Below are 19,454 nucleotides of genomic sequence, written 5' to 3'. Positions count from 1 at the left end.
GTTAAAATTACAAAGACACTGTCTGCAGAGGTCATAGTCAATTTGAATTTGAGTTTTTCTCCACTTGCGTTCCGCTTTCCTTGACTCCGATTTAGATCGCTTGACTATCATTGTGCTCCTCCACACCTCAGGATGGTCTTAGTTTTAACAGGAGCGACAGCATTCATGGCATTTGTGATTTTCGAGGTGAAATTGTCCAAACGTTCATCAACTGTCTCAGCATTCACAGTCTGTGGCACAGCCACAGTCTCCATAAACATAGTGGCAATACTCTCATATATGTACCTTTTCCTAATAGCGATAGAGGTTGTCTGAACTTTTGGAAGAATCTGTAATAAAAAAAATACACAAAAATGGTCAGAAATAGCCATATCCTTAATGTCAATTGATAGAATTTCAACATCCTTTGAGATGACCAGGGCTAACATCTGACCTTGAGTGTGAGTTGGACTCTTAATATGTTGAGAGAGATCAAATGTGTCTATTACGGCAGAAAGTTCTTTGGATATTTTTTCCATGTTATTGTCAACATGAATGTTATAGTCCGGTGTTATGACAAAATAGTTCTATTCGCGAATTTTCTTTTCCTAGGATGATGGGAAAACCGCGCCCCCAAGCCAATTGATTGGTCCTTGCAAAGTCCCTGCATTTACCTCGAGTGCGCCTCCTTCGGTGGCTGAAACAAAATCATATTGATTATCTGTGCTATTCCAAAACAATGGATTGCTGCATTTTGAGTTGTGTTTGCTTCATGCAAGGTGCTATACTACTACAGCCCATCAATCACAATTAAATCATAGTTTCTATTTAACACACTTCAATCATGGCACAATAATCCCCGAATCCTGCAAGGAAACCATATTTGGTTTCTGAAGAAAACGTGCATTTTCGCAAACGGCCATATGCATAGCAAAGTGCATGCAGTTAATTAGCTATCACAATGTAAACGTATCAATTTGAACGTTAATATTATTAGAGCATTAAGTGAAGTCCGTACCTCCAAAGGTTAACAATTGGTTTTCCCACTTTCTGGCTGCTTGCAGTGTAAACACCGCGGCATGATGTTGCTGTGAATAATGACTGTGTCTCCTAATGGCGCGAAATACGACCTATAACTTGTATCTCTTCCCCTTGTTTCACAGAGTCAGCAAGTGTTAAGCATCCGTCGGGGATGCATTTCCCTCGGTGACCAATGGTGTCACGTGTCGTGCACTCGGTGCCAAATAGGCAGAAGCAGCCAAGAGAAGAAGAGGGGGTTGCAGGGACCAATCAAATGGCTTGGGGGCGCGGTTTTCCCCTGATCATCTTAGGAAAAGAAAACTCGCCTGACGGACAAGGTCTGTAAAAGAACCTTCAGTAAATGCAAACTATTGCAAAACGGTGGATGGCGGTAATGTACTGCTACAGTCTGCAAATCGCTGTTAAACGTCAAGAGGAAGAAAACGAAGAAGAATGTAACCCAGCATCAACTTCCTCTTCCTTGGCTACGTCACCTTCAGTAAATGCAAACTATTGCAAAACGGTGGATGGCGGTAATGTACTGCTACAGTCTGCAAATCGCTGTTAAACGTCAAGAGGAAGAAAACGAAGAAGAATGTAACCCAGCATCAACTTCCTCTTCCTTGGCTACGTCATTTTTATTGTCGTGCGCATTTTAGTTTGGGGAAACCTTTTTTATGTAGACACGAGGGCGCTAAATCTGAAATAAAATCCCATTAAATGTGAAATCACACGAACCTGTTGGTGAAGTCGATTCGACAATACTTGCCATTATCTCAAATCTCGTATTTCACATCCTTACATGGGAAACCGAGGTGCAAACAAGGTCGGGCTAAGCTACGTTTCAACAAGTTAATTAGGCAATACTAGCACAACCAGGGAAATTCTTACTTTAGCTGTCCAGCGAATGTGTCATGTATTATCACGTTTTGGTTAACATGGTGGGTTAATTTTAAAATGTTAAGCTTCGTATAGCTGGTTAAGTTCGATAGCGCCAGTTAACGCTGGTAGGCTGCTCCCGAAACGATTGAATATTGGAGGGAAGGGAAACAGGCCATGACCTGCTGAGAAATTAGCCATATTAACTTTGGAGTTCGTTAGTGTGTACATTGGAGCCTTTTGGTCAACCTTAAACCTCAGGACAATGGCACCGCGTTTACAGTTGGAAAAAGCGGTTTGGCGTTGGGTGGAATCTGTAAAACCTGAAGACATCGGCCAGGAGCATATGGAGCTAGCATACCGCATCAGTCTTCCAGCCTGCAAGAGGGGAACATGCAGGTACTTTTGATAATTGTTGGATCATATCGATTGTTATGAAATAAAATTTCCAGTTCAACAAATCCCCAACCCTCTTTCATGTAGAAAATTACCGAAATGCTAGATAATCGCGGCCAATGCTGCCCATCACCTTTATAATCGACGTTATGCCATTCTATGTTGCGACATACTGTCAGATGACATCAATAAACATCACGTTAGCCCATCAGAATATTCAGTATTTGATGTGTTCCCGATTGAAGGCTTATTCGTTTGCTTGACCCTGCTTAGATCTGTTGTACTGTGTCATGCACTTATTTGAATAGGTTAAAGTTTGTGCACATGCTGTGGCTTTTCAGGAGGAACTGCAAAGGGAACCCCAACTGTCTTGTTGGCATTGGTGAACAGACGTGGCTTGGGGAGATTGATGAAAATGTTTTCCACAATATTGATGACCCAAATTCAGAGCGTAGAGAAAAGGTAAAATCCTTAAATTATTGCACCATGTAAAGTGTATGAAATGCTAATCCCAGAGGTTTAATAGTGTATGTCTTTTTTTTCTGTCCCTCTTCTTACAGAACACGTTTGTTGGTTTGACCAATCTGGGAGCTACATGTTATGTCAACACCTTCCTGCAAGTATGGTTCCACAACCTTGAACTTCGAAGAAGCCTCTATCAGTGCTACAATTCCCACGCACAGGAACACGACACTGAGTCAGGTACAAGTAGTGTGTCTGAGATTTTCTTTCAATGATTGTAAGGATGTCAGAGTATTCACAATATTGCGGGATTAAACATGCCTCAAAATCTTTGTGGTCTTGTGTTGGTATAAAATAATGTTTTCTTGTGCTTCAAATGTACAAACCCCAATTCCAATGAAGTTGGGATGATGTGTAAATCGTAAATAAAACAATAAAAGGATTTCCAAACAGTTAACCTACATTTCGTTGAATACCAGTTTCCACTACAGAGACGTTACTTGGGTTGGTTCACCAAGTAAATTGACAGTCGAGCAAAAAGGTGAAGCTGCAATTCCCCCAGCCCCCTAGAAAAAAATCCAAACAAACATGCATGCTCATACTGTACAGACACAGGAAGAGCTCCACTAGGTCTTTCTGCCTCACACAGGGTTTGCATGCGGCCCTAAAAGTCCCTAAAAACCCCTACGTTTTCAAAGGTGCATTAGGGGCTCCGAAAAGTCCTTAAAATCCGCGAAAACCGTCAAGCCCCTAAAAAGGCCTTAAATTAAAAAAATATCAAATATATCTACCGCCAAAATTCTCCCTAAAAAATAAATTAATCTTTTATTTAAAAAAAAAAATAGAGATCCGTCTGGCGTCCAAATCGGCCGGAAATTGTCAACGGAGGTCACCGTGTTGACAACTAGTCGCCATCTTGTCGATATTCCATTGTTTGTTTCCGTGAGTAGGGATTTCACTTCGTCTTCATTACGACGTAGCGTAGTTCTTTCATCGATCCAACTTGTATCACAGAGAAGTGCATTTTTCAAGAAGCTAGGGTTGAAAGTAAGGAGTTTGGGAGCTGGGTTCATCGAGATCCAAAAGATCGGCACATGTTTTACTGCCATCTGTGCAAGCAGAGTTTCCAGCTTGAAAAGACGGGCGTCAAAGCGCTGGAGTCGCACCGGAAAAACAGGAGACACGCTGATTTGGCGAAGACTCTCATCTTCCGTTGGTATGAATCTGTTTCTAAAATATCAAGATAGTGAAGCATCAACTTCAGGCAGTGGTACTAGCAGTGCATGCGCACTAGGGATCGCAAAAAAACGCTTACTTTCATAACCGGTTTTAACCGAACAGTTGTAGCAAAAAACTGATTAACCGGTTTTAAAACCGGTATCATAGTGGTGTTTACATAAATCACCCGTGGGACATCGAGTTGGGGTGCGGGGTTCCGCACGGACTGTTTTTGTTGTTGCTCTTCCGGAGTGACAAGATCACAGAGTTCCCCCCCGTTATGCGAGTAGGTTATTGATGTCTGCCAATAAAACAAGTTTTGTTCCTGTGTCCGACACTCCGCCTCCGACTCCTTTTCTCCGGCGCTACACCATCGATCGTTAATTTACTCCGCGGTAATGGGGTAGTTTGTATACAATATTGACAAACAAGCTTGTTGAATGTGGCTTTCAACAACGCACTCGTGTAAGTTATTTTATTTTTTTTTTTTTTGTAAAAATGTTTTAATCTTGACATTCTTCTTTCGGACTTTCAGAAAGGGCATGAAAGTATACCGAGCGTTTCCTCGATGCCTTGTTTGATGTTTGTTTGATATAACTGAATGTTCTTTTGAGTCCAACTTTACTCTTAACAGCGAAACTTGAAAAAAGTAGAAATGATGTTGAAAAAAATAGCGCATTGTGGAGTACCGGAACCGGAAGAAATGATTGGAAATTTTAACTGATTTCGAAAGTACGATTACACTTTCGGTTTTAAAAAAACGAAAACAGGTTATAACCGATTATTTGCAACTGGTTGCGATCCTTAATGCGCACCTACAGTTGTCCAGCCGTGGACTTCAACCAGCCAGAAGTCAGGCATTATGAACGTAGTTCAATACACGAAGACGGACTCGTTAAAGGCAGGGATCGCGTGGACTTTAAAAGTGATCTGCAGCCATTACAGTTAAAAATCTTGTGAAAATAATTCGAAAGTGTTTGCAGTCATGTTCCCAGACAGTGACATTGCTAAAAACTACCACTGTGGGGAAAGGAAGACTTCGTACCTGGCTACATTTGGCATCGCTGCCCACTTTTCATATCTACTGCCTCAAAGCCAAAAAATCCAGAATAGAGACTGACATATCTGCTTATTGAGGAGGCTGACAGGCTGTGTGAGGAGGCAGAAGAAAAGAGTAATCTGATGTTTATCACCGAGGCCAATGGACTCAGAGGCAGAGCAAAGGACAAGAGAGCCACTTTGGCACCTCTGCAGCAACAAATAGAGGCAGCGCTGGGTAGGCTCAAGGAGTTAGAGTAGGGGTGCTGAAACAGACATTAGTGGAAGACATTTGTGTATATACAGGGTGACCCAAAAAGATACGTACCCATGAAAATTTCAATTGTGGCTATTTATTTCAAATTACAACCACACATTATTCAGTTTATGGAAGACCATTCACCAGAGTTTCAGCTATTTCTGTCAATTTTTAGTCAATTTATGGCTTTCCCAAGATGTGTTCCAAATGTCCACCATTTCGTTGCAAGCAAACCTGTACTCGTCTGGCAAATTTTGAATCACTTTTATACACTCCTCTTTCGCAACTAACAATCGTTGATTTTGATGGAAAGTTGCGACAATGGAAACACTTTCGAAACTGTATCTGTACACTCTGGTATGATTTTGTCGCAAAATAGGTTTCCAGGGAGAATATCTTCTGCTGATTTGTCCAAGACATTTTCGGGGCAACTATAGCTGCAAATGATCATCCATAGGTTCACCTTTCACGTCCTGCAACAGAAAAGACATTAGTTAAAAAATGGATTTTTTATCGAATAAAATATGGGTACGCATCTTTTTCGGTCACCCTGTAGTTGCAATTGTAGTTAGAATCTGTTTTTCTGTAGACTGTTATGTGAAGACGTTGACAATGGTCATATCAATGAGAACTACCGCAAGGGGCGACAGGTGCTCACTGTCACAGGTACTGAGATACTGGAACATTTGATAAACCAAGAACGGTTGATGGCACCATTGGGTGAGTCTTTTTTCCTTACCCTTGATTTCCCACGATGGCCCTAAATTTTTCGTGTCGGCCCTAAATTTTTTCCGTGTCGGCCCTAAATTTTTCGTGTCAACCCCGAAGAATGCCCCTAAAAAGCCCTTAAGTTTTTTTGGTCAGACTGAGTATGAACCCTGTCACAGCTCTACACCATAATTAGCCAGACTAGTAAGATACTGTTACTAGTCACCAGATTATTATGTCCAATAATGAATCCAAAAGAGGACTGTGGGCTAGCTTTGTAGCTCTGCAACATAATGAGCCAGGAAAGCAGTTGTCACTCATGATTGTTTCACTAGATTACTAATCATCAGATTAGATTCTCCATTGCTCTGTATTGTTTGATGCCATGTATTTGAAGTCGTCCACCTTCGTTTTACTTCAGCTAATCTTCATTCCTCTCCTTTCCAGTGTGTACCTCCATCTTTCTAACTGTTCTTCCGCCTGTTCCCTGCTTTCACTGCAGATCATAATATCTGCGAACATCATGGTCCGAAGGGATTCCAATCTAACCTCGTCTGTCAGCCTATCCATTACCACCGCAAACAGGAAGGGGTTCAGCGCGGAACCCCGATACAATCCCACCTCTACCTCAAATTCTTCTGACACACCAACGGCACATTTCACTGCTATTCTGCTACTCTCATACATGTCCTGTACTATTCTAACATATTTCTCCGCCACACCAGATTTGCGCATGTTTTCTAACAGTTCCTCTCTTGGTATTCTGTCATAGGCTTTCTCTAGATCTACAAAGATACAATGTAGCTCCTTCTGACCTCTGTACTTTTCCATGAGCATCCTCAAGGCGAATAGTGCATCTGTGGTACTCTTTCTAGGTATGAAACCATACTGTTGCTTGCAGATACTTCTGTCCTGAGTCTAGCCTCCACTTCTCTTTCCCATAACTTCATTGTGTGGCTCATCATCTTTGTTCTTCTGTCGTTTCCACAGTTCTGAACATCGCCTTTGTTCTTAAAAATGGGGACTAGCACACTTTTCCTCCATTCTTCTGGCATCTTCTCTCCCGATCGTATTCTACTGAATAAGCTTGTCAAAATCTCCACAGCCACCTCACCAAATTGCTTTCATACCTCCACTGATATGTCATCGGGACTAGCTGTCTTTCCATTTTTCATTCTGTTCAGTGCCTTTCTAACTCCTCCCTTACTTATCATTGCCACTTCCTGGTCATTCACGCTTGCCTCTTCTACTCTACCTTCTCTCCCATTTTCTTCATTCATTAACTTCTCAAAGTACTCTTTCCATCTACTTAGTACACTACTGGCACCAGTCAACATATTTCTATCGCTATCCTTAAAGGAAGACTTTGTCGAGACGATTAGGAATGGGAGGATACATTAAAAGTTAGTAGATGAGAGTTCAGTGTTTCTTTTAATCCCAGTTATCCGCAGATTTCACAGAGAAAAGTATTATCGAAATTCCTCTCTCACTCAAACATTCCAATGAGCGTGTCATAGAGGTGGTGTGGGACTAACGACGAACAATAATAGCCCTCCTATTATATGGACCGCTGAGATTTGATGCTTTTCTGAGGAGTTGGTTTCGATATAGAGATTGTACAGCAAGCGTGGCCAGATTTCCCCCCCCCTCCCCCAATTTGTACTTTTCAAGCACTCAGCCTCTCGCGCACGACCGGCGGTGGGGGGGATAGATCGCCGTAAATAGTAACCAGCAATTGTTGTGTGCTCAGAGCCAACAAAGCGAGTGTAACAGCGAGTCGATAGTCCGTGCTATTACAACTCCTGCCATTGAGCAAACAAAACAAAAATAACAATGTTCAAAGGTTTGAGCCAGAATACACACAGGCGGAAGTCGAGGTGTCGGGAGGAGCGTGGTGTTGATGACAACAATAATAGTCCCATTATATGGACTGCGGAGATTTGATGCTTTTGTGAGGAGTTGGTTTCAATGTAGAGATTATACAAGCAGGCGTGGCCGGATTTTTTTTTTGTACTTTTCAAGCACTCCGTTTCTCGCGTTTGAACTGCGGCGGGGATTGGGGAAGGGTGGGGGGGTTCCATGCACGCATCGCCGTAAATAGTAACCGGAAAGTGTTGTGTGCTTATACGTATATATCCATCCATCCGTTTTCTTTGCCGCACGATAGTCGCAGGAATGCTGGCGCCTATCCCAGCTGTCAACGGGTAGGACGCAAATTTACACACACTCAGACATGGGGAGAACATGCAAACTCCACACGCGGAAGTCCGGGATTGAACAGTAGTGCCACCCTCATAACATATGTTGTTGCTTATACAGTATTAGCACGAGAGGCTATTAACCAGTAATGATTAAATGCGTGCAAATTTCCCTGCTGATGAATGAGCCTCAACTGTGACAGCCACACAGCCTGACTTTATCCTGTCAGGTTGACCCCACGGGAGGTAAAAGAAGGACTAATTTGGCTACATTTTCTCAGTTTTAGTGCAGAACAAGTCGGCATCTTGGCTTAGCTAGAACGAATGGTCTGTAACGCTAAGCACCGGATACGTAAGGGGCGGAGTCAAGGATGTTTCTTCCGTGTTTGGCTCTGAAAGGTGGCACATATTCAGATTTTCCTTGGATTTCAAATATGTTCTATATTTTAAATTTTTATTTTCAATTAAGATCCCAAATATATGTAATAATAATATTACATGTTGGGTTTATTGTACATTTGATTTTTTTGTGAGTCTTCCTTTAATCACCTCTACCTGCTGCGCATCGTTCCCATCTCTATCCCTCTGTCTGGCCAACCTGTAGAGCTCCTTTTCTCCTTCTTTCGTATGCAACCTGGAGTACATGTCGTCACATGCCTCTTGTTTAGCCTTCGCCACCTCTACCTTTCCCCTACAACGCATCTCAATGTATTCCTTACGCCTCTCGTCAGTCCTCTCCATGTGCCTCTGGTTTTTTGCTAATCTCTTACCTTGGATGACTGGTTGTATTTTGTGGTTCCACCACCAAGCACTCCGGTTTCCTCCCTCATCCCAAAAATATGCAACATTAACTGGACACTAAATTGCTCTTAGGTGTGATTTTGACTGTTGTCTGTCTCCATGTGCCCTGGGATTGGCTGGCAATCAGTTCAGCGTGTACCCCGCCTTTTGCCCGTTGACAGCGGAGATAGTATCCAGCACTCCCTGCAACCCTTGTGAGGATAACCGGCAAAGAACATGGATGGATGGATGAATGCGTACTCCTTTTTTTGTATGTATGGAGTACCTAGGTTGTTTCCAACAACTTGTGAAATGTTCGTCATTAGCACCTTTGTAAATATCTACCCATCCATCTATCTATCCTTAACCGCTTATCCTCAAGAGTGTCGCAAGAGTGCTGGAGCCTATCCCAGCTGTCAACGTGCAGGGGCCAGAGAACACCCTGAACTGGTTGCCAGCCAATTGCAGGGCACATTGAGATAGACAACAGTCACGCTCACAATAACACCTAAGGGTAATTTAGAGTGTCCAATTAAAGTTTCATGTTTTTGGGATGTGGGAGGAAACCCACCCAGGCACGGGGAGAACATGCAAACTCCACACAGGATCTGCTGCCTCCTTTGGAAAAAATATTTGAGAAAAAATGTTAAATAATTATTTTAGCTGCTGACTATAAAGAGGTAGAGAGAAACAGAGAAGAGAGACATAGCACAATACATGCCTTTTACAGTGTAATCTTTATAAAATCAAGGTCTTACAATCATAAAAATATTCAAATTATGAAATCAAAACTATTTACATTGTGCTTACATCGGAACAATGTTCAATATAAAAAAAAAAGCAGTCGGCAAGCTTTTTAGCGCCACAGGCTTTTCAGATGGCATTTTGAAGGCACGGCATAATGAACGTTTCAAAGGTGCTTTTTGTGTTTACTTGTGCGCTGATGTGAAGCATAAGTATGACAAACATGCAAACAATAAATCTGGAAGGGAAAAACTGATGCCGCACTCATTTGTATGCATTTCAACAGATGTTGGAAACAACCCAAGTAAGTAACCCATCCATATATATAAAATGAAAATCGAACAAATAAGCTCGTTATGAGTAATCAAGTGAAATCACAGCGAAAAAGTATTGAACAGGCCAACTGGTATTTACTTAATACTTTGTACAATATCCTTTCTTTGCAATGACAGCTTCAAGACACCTCCCGAAACTAGTTGCTTCCATTGCTCTGTTGTGATTTTGGCCCATTCCTCCACACCAGCAGTCTTCATTTTGGAAGTTCTGTTGGCTTCTTTTGTGGTCTTTGAGTTTCACTTCTCTCCGTAAATTTTCAATTGGATTCATGTGAGGTGTTCGAAACCATGAGCTTCATGATCATATTGCAGTAAATATAGGACAATCCCCTCCTGGAATCCCTCACCTTAGCGTGGTGTAGGGGTTTGTGTGTCACAATGTTCCTTGGAGCTAAGTTGTTGGGGGCTTCACGCCACTGGTAGTCTCACCCGTAACAAACAGGTTCCAGGTAAGGGACCAGACAAAGCACGGCTGTGAGACCCTGATGATGAAAGACTTAAATACATCAAGGTTTCCCTTGCCCAGACGGGGGTCACCGGGGCTCTTCTCTGGAGCCAGGGCTGGAGGTAGGGTTCAAAGTGGAGCGCCCAGTGGCCGGGCCTGCACCCACGGGGCTATAGGGTTTGGGTGCAGTCCGAGCTGGGCGGTGGCCAAAGGCATCAACCTTGGTGAGCCAAACTGCAGTGACAGAAGCTGGCTCTTGGGATTTGGAACGCCACTTCTCTGGCAGGGAAAGATCCCAACCTGGTGTGTAAGGTCAAGAAGTTCTAATTAGATATAGTCAGACTCATCTCCAGACACCCCTTGGGCTCTGGTACCGGGCCTCTTGAAAAGGGTTGGACTCTCTTCCAATCTGATGTTGCCCACGGTGACAGGCGCCGATCAGGTGTGTTTACTTTCCACCCCCAGGCTTGGCACCTGTACATTGGGGTTCACCCTAGTGGGTAGGACGGTAACCTCCGCCTTCAAATGGGGGATGGGTCCTGACTGTTTTGTACCAATGCACCAAACAGCAGTTTAGAGTACCCACCCTTTTTGGAGTCTTTCAGGGGGGTGCTAGACAGTGCTCCAACTCGAGACTCCTTCGTTCTGCTATGGGACTTAAATGATCATATGGGCTATGACAGTGAGACCTGCAAGTGTGCGATTGTAAGGAAAAGCCCCCTCGATCAGAACTCAAGTGGTGTTCTGCTGTTGGACTTCTGTGCTCATCATGGGTTGTCCATAATGAAGACTATGTTCAAGTGTAAAGGTGTCCTCATGTGCTCTTGGCACGAGAACACCCTAGGTTGCAGATCGATGATCGACTTTGTGATCATGTCAACGGACCTGTGGCTGCATGTCTTAAACACTTGGGTGAAGAGGGGGGCGGAGCTGTCAACTGATCATCACCTGGTGGTGAGTTTGCCTCGATGGTGGGGTAGATGCGGGTCTGAGGTGGCAGGCCCCAACATATTGTGGGCGTTTGCAGAGAACGGCTGGCAGAATCCCCTTTCAGAAGAACTTTCAACTCCCACCTCTGACAGAACTTTGATCATGTTCTGGTGGAGGAGGGTGGCATCAAGTCTGAGTGGATTATGTTCCGGGCCTCCATTACTGAACCGACTGACCGAAGTTATGTTCATACGGTAGTCGGTACCTGTCGTTGCAGCAATCACCAGACACGTTGGTGAACACCCACAGTGAGAGATTCCTGAAAAAAGTCGTATTGTGCCTGTTTGGCCTATGGGTACTGGTTTGCCACTTTAGTCGTTGCTGAAGCAAAATCTCTGGCATGGGTAGAATTTGGTGAGGCCTTGGAGAAAGACCTCTCGACAACTTTGAGGAAATTCTGCTCCACCATCCAGCGTCTCAGAAGGTGGAATCAGTTTACAGACAACACTATATAGTGAGGATGGGGCACTGCTGACCACGACTCTGAACGTTGTGAATGGGTGGGGAGTCCTATCCAGGTTGGGTATGAGCTCCTGCTCCAAGTGGAACATGAGCTCGACAGGCGGATCGGTGCAGTATCTGCAGTGATGCGGGCTTTGTTTCGTTCCATAGTGGGAAAGAAGGAGCAATGTCGAAAGGTGAAGGGCTCTATTTACTCTTTGGTCTATGTTCCTGAAGTCTCCTATGGTTACGAGGTATAGGTCATGACCGGAAGAACAAGATCCCAGATACAAGCGGCAAAATGAGTTTCTCTCGTAGAGATAGGGTGAGAAGTCTCCCTGGTGAGGTTTTCTTGGCACGTCCCACCAAAAAGAGACCCAGGATACGACCCAGGACACGCTGGAGGGATCGTTTCTCAGCTTGCCTGGGAAGAAGCTTCAGGATTTCCCCAAAAGAGCTGGATGAAGGAGAGAGGGTAGTCTAGGCGTCCCTGCTAAAGGTAATGCAACCCGGACCTGACATTGGATAAGTGGTTGTGAATGGATGGATGGATATTGTACAATGAGATTGATACTTTGATATAACCAAACCCTGAAGTGTAGATATGGTTACATTCCAAGTTTTTGTGTACATGCACTGTACTGACTATCATTATCTTTACATAAACTGAAGAAAACTGCAGTGGTACCTCTTACGAATGTCTCGAGTACTAATGAAAAATTCAGGTTCTGAAACTCCTCAGAAAAATATTGCCTGTCGTTACAAAGGAAATTCAGGTTAATGAAAGGGAAAAAAAATGGGCGCTGGATTCCCCAAATTCCGCTGAATGTAAACATCCTCTATCTTGGTTTGTGTGGTGCGATAGAATATCTCTCCCGTTGACTATTGTCATAGCATCTTCCTGGCATCCAGTTGGCTAGGAGGTACGTCAGTCTTTACCCATGCTGCTTTTTGATTCCCTTGGACACTCGAATGGCACCAAAACACACTAGCGCTGTCACAAGCTAATCTAAGCCCCATGACCAGAACACGTGATTTAACCCAAATGCACGACTCACGAGATTTTGGAGCAGTTCGGGAAAGGTCTTTATCCAGTCCGACGTCAAAATACCAGCAGGCAGTCCATGGGGGCAACAGTAGTAGAATTGGCAGACTTAAGAGACAGGTCAAGAGCGAGGCGGGGCTCGGTGCACGGGAGAGCAGGAGTATGAACAGGAAGTTGTGGGAACGTGACATAAGACAACAATCTGGCAGAGGCCAGACCGCACCCGTGGCCCTGTGTGTATGTGCTGTAATTAGTGTGATAAGGCACAGGTGTGCGCCCTTCGCTGATTGCGTCAGATGCCTGCCGCAACAGGGACCGGCACGGCCATGACGGTACCCCCCCCCCCCCCTCCAACGGCTAGCCCCGGACGGCCCAGGCGCTTCAGAATGGGAAGCATGAAAGTCTCTTAGGAGGTAGGGATCCATGACCATTCTTCGGGACCGTAGCCCTCTCAGTCCACCAGACCTCCCTTCCCCGACGGCGGCACAGAACCCGGCGCACAGCGTTGACCCCTGTCAACCATGCGGGCAGAGGAGGAGGCTCGCCAGGTGGGACCAACGGAGACGCCCGAGCCGGCTTGATTAGACTGACGTGGAAGGCTAGATGGATCCGCATTGATCTCGGGAGTTTCAATCTTACTGTGACTGGGTTGATCACCTTAGGACCACCGAACCTGGGAGCTAGCTTGCGAGATTCCATCCGGAGCGGAGGCCTTTCGCTGACAGCCAGACACGATGTCCAACTCTATAATCTGGCACCCTCATCCTCTTGCGGTCCGCTGTTGCCTTATAGGTGCATCCCATGCGAAGAAGCATCCTTCTGGCTCGCTCCCAGGTTGGCTTACAGGGGGGGCTAACAACGCACAACATGGAAGGGTGAAATATCTGTGGACGCCAAGGGAGGGGAATTGTGCGAATACTCCACCTAACTGAGCTGCCGGCCCCATGAGTTGGGGTCGCGAGAGGGCACCTATTTGAGACCAATCTCCAGGTCCTGGTTGACCCGTTCGGTCTGGCCATTGGACTCTGGTCGATGACCCGAGGAAAGACTCACCGTAGCCCCTACAGTGAAGAAAATAAGTATTTGAACACCCTGCTATATTCCTAGTTCTCCCACTTAGAAATAATGGTGGGGTCCGAAATTTTCATTGTAGGTGCATGTCCACTGTGAGAGAGATAATTGAAAAAGAAACATCCAGAAATCACAATAAATGATTTTTTTTAACGATTTATTTGTGTGATACAGCTGCAGATAAGTTTTTGAACACCTGAGAAAACCAATGTTAATATTTGGTACAGCAGACTTTGTTTGCATGACAGAGGTCAAATGTTTCCTGTAGTCCATTTTGGCCCACTCCTCCACACAGATCTTCTCTGGATCAGACAGGTTTCTGGGCTGTCGCTGAGAAACACGGTGTTTAAGCTCCCTCCAAAGATTTTCTATTTGGTTTAGGTCTGGAGACTGGCTAGGCGACGCCAGAACCTTGATATGTTTCTTAGAGAGCAATTGCTTGGTTTTGCTGGCTTTGAGCTTCGGGTCATTGTCATGTTGAAAGACCCAGCCACGACCCATCTTCAATGCTCTGACTGAGGGAAAGAGGTTGTTCCCCAAAATCTCACAATACATGGCCGCGGTCATCCTCTCCTTAATACGGTGCAGTCGTCCTCTCCCATGTGCAGAAAAACACCCCCAAAGCATGATGCTACGACCCCCATGCTTCACAGTAGGGATGGTGTTCATGGGATCTAACTCATCATTCATCTCATTGCAGGCAGAGCAAAGCATTCTTGCAGGCAGGAACAGTTACTGAATTGGAGCAGAGCAAAGCATTTCTTCATTACAGGCAGAAGCATTTACTGAGTTATATTTACAACTATTTTTACATTATCCTCCTTTTATCCTACATTTGCTCAAATCCTCACATCATCTAATAGATCACCCTTTCCGCTTTATTCTACAGAATCATATTTATGAAAACAAACATAGCTACACTCGGAGGAAAATATAGCACTAATTATTTGTAATCATCTGGATCAGAGAACAGGTCTGGAAGAGAAGACATTACGTCATCATCATGGTAAATAATATCACTGTCATTACCCTGTTATGCCAATAGTAGATATATTTCTGACAATTTTGAATTTGTCGGGGCAATAGCAGTGGTTATAAGTTGGTTAAGTGATGCCTTTATGCAGGAAATACAACAACATCCACGCAATGCAAGAATAGCTGCAAACAGCTATAGAAACTTGAACAGAGAATACCAAGTTTTTAGATTTACCAAACTTTTTTTTTTTTTCCCACCACTCAGACAAGGCTGATGTGTTCACACCAGAGTGCTCCTTCATCTTGTGGTTCAGGGTGCGGAGGCCTTGAATGGCCCTTGTGAGTGACCCATCAGATGCCGTGATATTTGGAATAAACATCACCGAACATTGAGCAGAAGCATGTCGTCCGCTATGCGGTTCTGGAACGCCATGAGTGAGGTTGCAGCTGTTTGTTCTCTTAGGGCAATAAAGCCTGCTTCTGTATAATTACCTAGTTTCTGTACATTATAATGTATGTAGTTGATTCTGTCAACATTTTTATTCGGGGTTATCCATAACATGATGTATTCGATCCTGCAGCAATCTGGTTACGCAATTTGCCTCATAGGATGCCAATTGCATCAATGTATGTCGGATCTCCATCTTTCCAAGAGGACCTTCGCCTTTGGGAGAAACCAAGGGGAGGTCCAAAAATGGATGTGGCCAATTGTATATCCTCTGCTTTGGATGGAAAAACAGTCACAGATAAGAGCAGTAATACCAGTGCACACGTTTCTGGTGCATTTATCAGTTTCATACAACTTTTGACCAACACACCACCACCACACATCACTGTGGGAGCAGTGGGGCAGTTTGCCGATGGATATCATGACACCATGTTTTGTTGAGACTTCCCATCTAAACACCTGTCCCTGTAAAACTAACACAGGAGAAGCTAGCCAATGCAACAGTATTTTGTTATGTTATGAGAGACCGATTGGTCCGCCCCAAACTATTATTTTTTTTAGCAGCTGTACACACACCTACCTGTCATTCGTAACCCACAAAGCTCTCGTCCTCTGCACCAGTGCAATTTATTTTTCACAACAAACTGGGTCTCTTGCAAACTTATGAAGGGTAAATCCATTCTCCCGAGTGTTCAAGCATTGTCCAGCAATGCAATGGGCCGGCAATTTGGCTAATACGAAGGAACAACGAGCTACCTTCCCGGAGGTAAAACTAATGGAAACAAATGAGTCCACTTGGGGGTGCCGCTGTCCTTTATGTCACTTCCTGCTTCTTCTTGAAAACAAATCCCCCAAGAGGATATTCATGGCGGGAGTTACAAAAAGGTGTATACGTCAAAATCATGTTTTGTGGTGGGGAAAAAAAACATGGGCCCATATTGCCTGACGTTTTTTCAGGTCAAGGGTCAAATAAGACCTGCCGCCAGCGACTCCTCCACATATTCCCTCCTTGTGCTCTGGGCCTAAAACAGAAGAGTCTCCCCTGCGGGGGTGAGGTGCTGGGCAGTAAGTCAATCGTGCAATCATACAGCTGGTGAGGCGGAAGCGAATTGGCCTGACTTTGGAAAACACCTCCTTCACATCTAGATAACAGGGAGGCACTCGGGTTAGGTCTGCCTCCTGCAGCAGGTTCCGTGGAATGTCTGAAACGACCTTTGAGCCCTCCTTCTTAGGGGATGAGAAGCACGTGACGCAGCATTTTGGGGCCACGAGACTTAATTTGTCCGGTCGGCCAGTCAATTAGTGGGTTATGCAGCTTTAGCCAGGGGTTTCCCAGGATGATATCACTGCTCTGAGTTTCGAAGACAGGAATGCTCAAGTATTCGGTGTGTGCGTCTGGGAACATCATGTCGAAGGTCTGGTTAAGGTGAGTCATCTGGCACAGAATCTTGCCATTGGCTGCATATGCGTTTTGGAGACGTGTTTTAAACGTCTCTAGGCCCTTGTTGTCAATCTACTGGGGTTTAGGAGGTTGGCGTCTGACCCGGAGTCAATGAACGCCATAGCCGTGCATAATCGTCCGTCTGCACTTAACGTCACAGGAGGTAGGGATCGAGCTGAGCCGCCTGCGGTGTGGTTCAGACTCACTGTCATGGACACTCTGAGCGCGGGCCTCGCTGGTTTAAACGAATGGCGAGCCACAAGGTGGCCCAGATATCCGCAGTAGAAACAGCGAGCCTCTCGCCGGCGTCGTTGTCGTTCCTCGGGAGAACGGTTAACGCCCTCCACTTGCATGGGTTCCACCCCATCGGCAGGAATCGGCTGGAGAGCGGTGGGTGGTTCAAGGCTGACACATTCCACCGTCGTGTTTCGTCCTGTTCTTGTTCGTCCCCCATTGCTCGTGGATACATTTCACAGAACAGAAAATGTCCACTATCTGGCATTTTGTGGCCGATTTTTGTGAAAAAAATAATTACAAACAAACAAAACAAAAGTAGCATGACTGACAATGTTCAAGCTTAGTTAGTGCGTAGTTTAATTGTTCCAAAAACTGTATTTACATTTAATTTCTGTTGATCTTTTTTTTTTTACACCGATGAGGCATAGTGACAGACAACAAATGCGTGGTCTGGAAAATGGGTGGGTATGGGTTCTTCATATAAAAAACTAAAATACATTAAAGTAGAAAATATGAGATGCTTCACTTACTTTTCGGGAAGGGAGGCTGTAACAGTGAAGATGTGAAGGGAGCCTGCGCTCAGCTATTGCTAAGTAAGCAAGTGCAGGTACCTGTTGCTAGTGGTAAATTCCTCCTCGGCGTAGTCTCCTTTCTGCTTTTTCAAATTTAGGAAATTGTCTTCTCCCTGAATGAACATGAGGCTGATATTAAGCCTATATTGATTCAAATCCTCGATCCATAAGGTAAGCAATCTTTCCAACTCGGCAACGATCGAAGAACATTGCTTCAATATTTTTTCTTCACAAAAAAGTTGCTTCGTGATCACTGTATCCCTCATTGGGGTGAAACCCTTCTTGTGCGCTAAACTACGCGCTTTGTCCTTAATAAAAGTCCAAGTCTTTATGTCCGTCATGGTCGTCGGTGTTAATCCTTTCAAAAAATGTTTTGTTTTTTTTTAAATATATTAAGCTTCGTTTCCATGGTGATTGCTTTTCTTTGGGCTGGACCACCATTGCTAAAAAAAAAAAAAATATTCTATTTGGCCATAATGTCTAAAAAGGTGCGCGAAAAGGGCAAATAAACTCCCAGTGCACTAACACAGATAAGCAATATGCATGAGCAAAGCAGAAACACTGTGGTGTTGGGGCCGTCATAGCAAACAAGACTGGGGCGTTGTGAAGTTGAAACATTTTAGGTCAAGACTGTCTTAAACAGAGAACTCCCTGTACTCTAATTAATGTATCCACTTTTTGTGATATTTTTCTTTGTTGGTGTGCCCTGAGAGATTTCAATTGTAAAATACACGCTGGTGGTACAGTACATAATGTGAGGGGTAACCAGGAGAGCGTTTGTCTATCCTTGTACTCTTTAACTATTTGTGTACATTGTGTATAATTGCCACCACCGCCCCTCTCCCCAGTGCAATGACAAATGTGTGCTTCATGCATACAGACCTGCAGCATGTGCGCTGCTGTCCCCTCTGCAGACCCTGAGGTTAAAGAGAATAGGAGGGGAAAAAAAGATCATCTCTTGATCCTTTCATTTACTTCAAAGAACCAGATATAAGAGACATTTCATTCAAAATGGACAAATCACCACCCAGAGACTTTTTCCTCTCGAACAGCTGGTTGCTCGTGTGACGCATGTTGTTTTTTTTTTGTTTTTTTTGAGGCACCATTAAAATTATGCACCCAAATTTGTCGCACTCTGTACTGAAAATTGAATTTTAGGGTAAAATTACCACCTTCGTGACAGTTGTATTACATTTTCCGACAAGCTGCATGTTCTTTTATTTTTTGCAAATATCATGGATACACTTGCTTTGCTGACAAATATTTGGTCTGTTTCAGATTATGAACCTCAGTCCATTTGTGAGCATCTTCAATATTTATTTGCACTACTACAGAACAGCAACAGAAAATATATTGATCCTTCAGGGCTGGTTAAAGCTCTTGGCCTAGACACTGGGCAGCAGCAAGTAAGAGACTGAAACTTCCAGCAAATTTTGACTTAACACTTGAAGAGTATGCTACTCCAGTGGAGACTCCACAAAGCACTAAAGTGATCTTTGTCTCACTCAGGATGCCCAAGAGTTTTCAAAGCTCTTCTTATCTTTGTTGGAGGATACATTGTCCAAACAGAAGAACCCAACCTTGCAAAATGTCATTCAGCAGCAATTCTGTGGACAGTTCTTCTATGTAACTGTGTAAGCAAACTGACTGCTCAAGAGTCACTTTACTCTTGAAGAAGCATCACTTTATCATACTGTGCCCTTAGTAGGACTTATAAATGTGCTATTATTCACATTAACAAAAATATTTTACTATTTTAACAGTGACTGTTGT

At 44.1% G+C, this 19,454-nt stretch overlaps 2 protein-coding genes across 17 annotated transcripts in view; one reads left to right on the top strand and one right to left on the bottom strand.

The window, feature by feature from the left end:
* Nucleotides 1–1,200, bottom strand: part of LOC133507480 (calcium/calmodulin-dependent protein kinase type 1D-like) — a 56,909-nt gene extending 55,709 nt beyond the window's left edge. For 7 of the 9 annotated variants that reach the window (XM_061832517.1, XM_061832519.1, XM_061832520.1 and 4 more), the window contains exons 1-2: nucleotides 998–1,200; nucleotides 286–329 (exon numbers count right to left, since the gene is read on the bottom strand). The gene's annotated coding sequence lies outside the window, so the exon portion shown is untranslated. Of the gene's footprint in view, nucleotides 1–285; nucleotides 330–433; nucleotides 569–653; nucleotides 677–997 lie in introns of those variants that run through there. The other 2 variants (XM_061832526.1, XM_061832524.1) reach the window with 2 other exon arrangements.
* A 112-nt stretch (nucleotides 1,201–1,312) lies between these two features.
* Nucleotides 1,313–19,454, top strand: part of usp48 (ubiquitin specific peptidase 48) — a 105,722-nt gene continuing 87,580 nt past the window's right edge. For 3 of the 8 annotated variants that reach the window (XM_061832513.1, XM_061832512.1, XM_061832511.1), the window contains exons 1-5: nucleotides 1,315–2,277; nucleotides 2,616–2,736; nucleotides 2,835–2,976; nucleotides 18,960–19,087; nucleotides 19,191–19,315. In XM_061832513.1, coding sequence (XP_061688497.1) covers nucleotides 2,144–2,277; nucleotides 2,616–2,736; nucleotides 2,835–2,976; nucleotides 18,960–19,087; nucleotides 19,191–19,315 — 650 coding nt within the window. In that variant the 5' untranslated portion in view covers nucleotides 1,315–2,143. Of the gene's footprint in view, nucleotides 2,278–2,615; nucleotides 2,737–2,834; nucleotides 2,977–18,959; nucleotides 19,088–19,190; nucleotides 19,316–19,454 lie in introns of all 8 variants that reach the window. The other 5 variants (XR_009796822.1, XM_061832515.1, XM_061832516.1 and 2 more) reach the window with 4 other exon arrangements.

This window comes from Syngnathoides biaculeatus, chromosome 10 (assembly GCF_019802595.1).
Source record: "Syngnathoides biaculeatus isolate LvHL_M chromosome 10, ASM1980259v1, whole genome shotgun sequence".
NCBI lineage: Eukaryota > Metazoa > Chordata > Actinopteri > Syngnathiformes > Syngnathidae > Syngnathoides > Syngnathoides biaculeatus.
The sequence above is the reverse complement of the archived record's forward strand: the minus strand, read 5'-3'. Positions and strand labels throughout refer to the sequence as shown.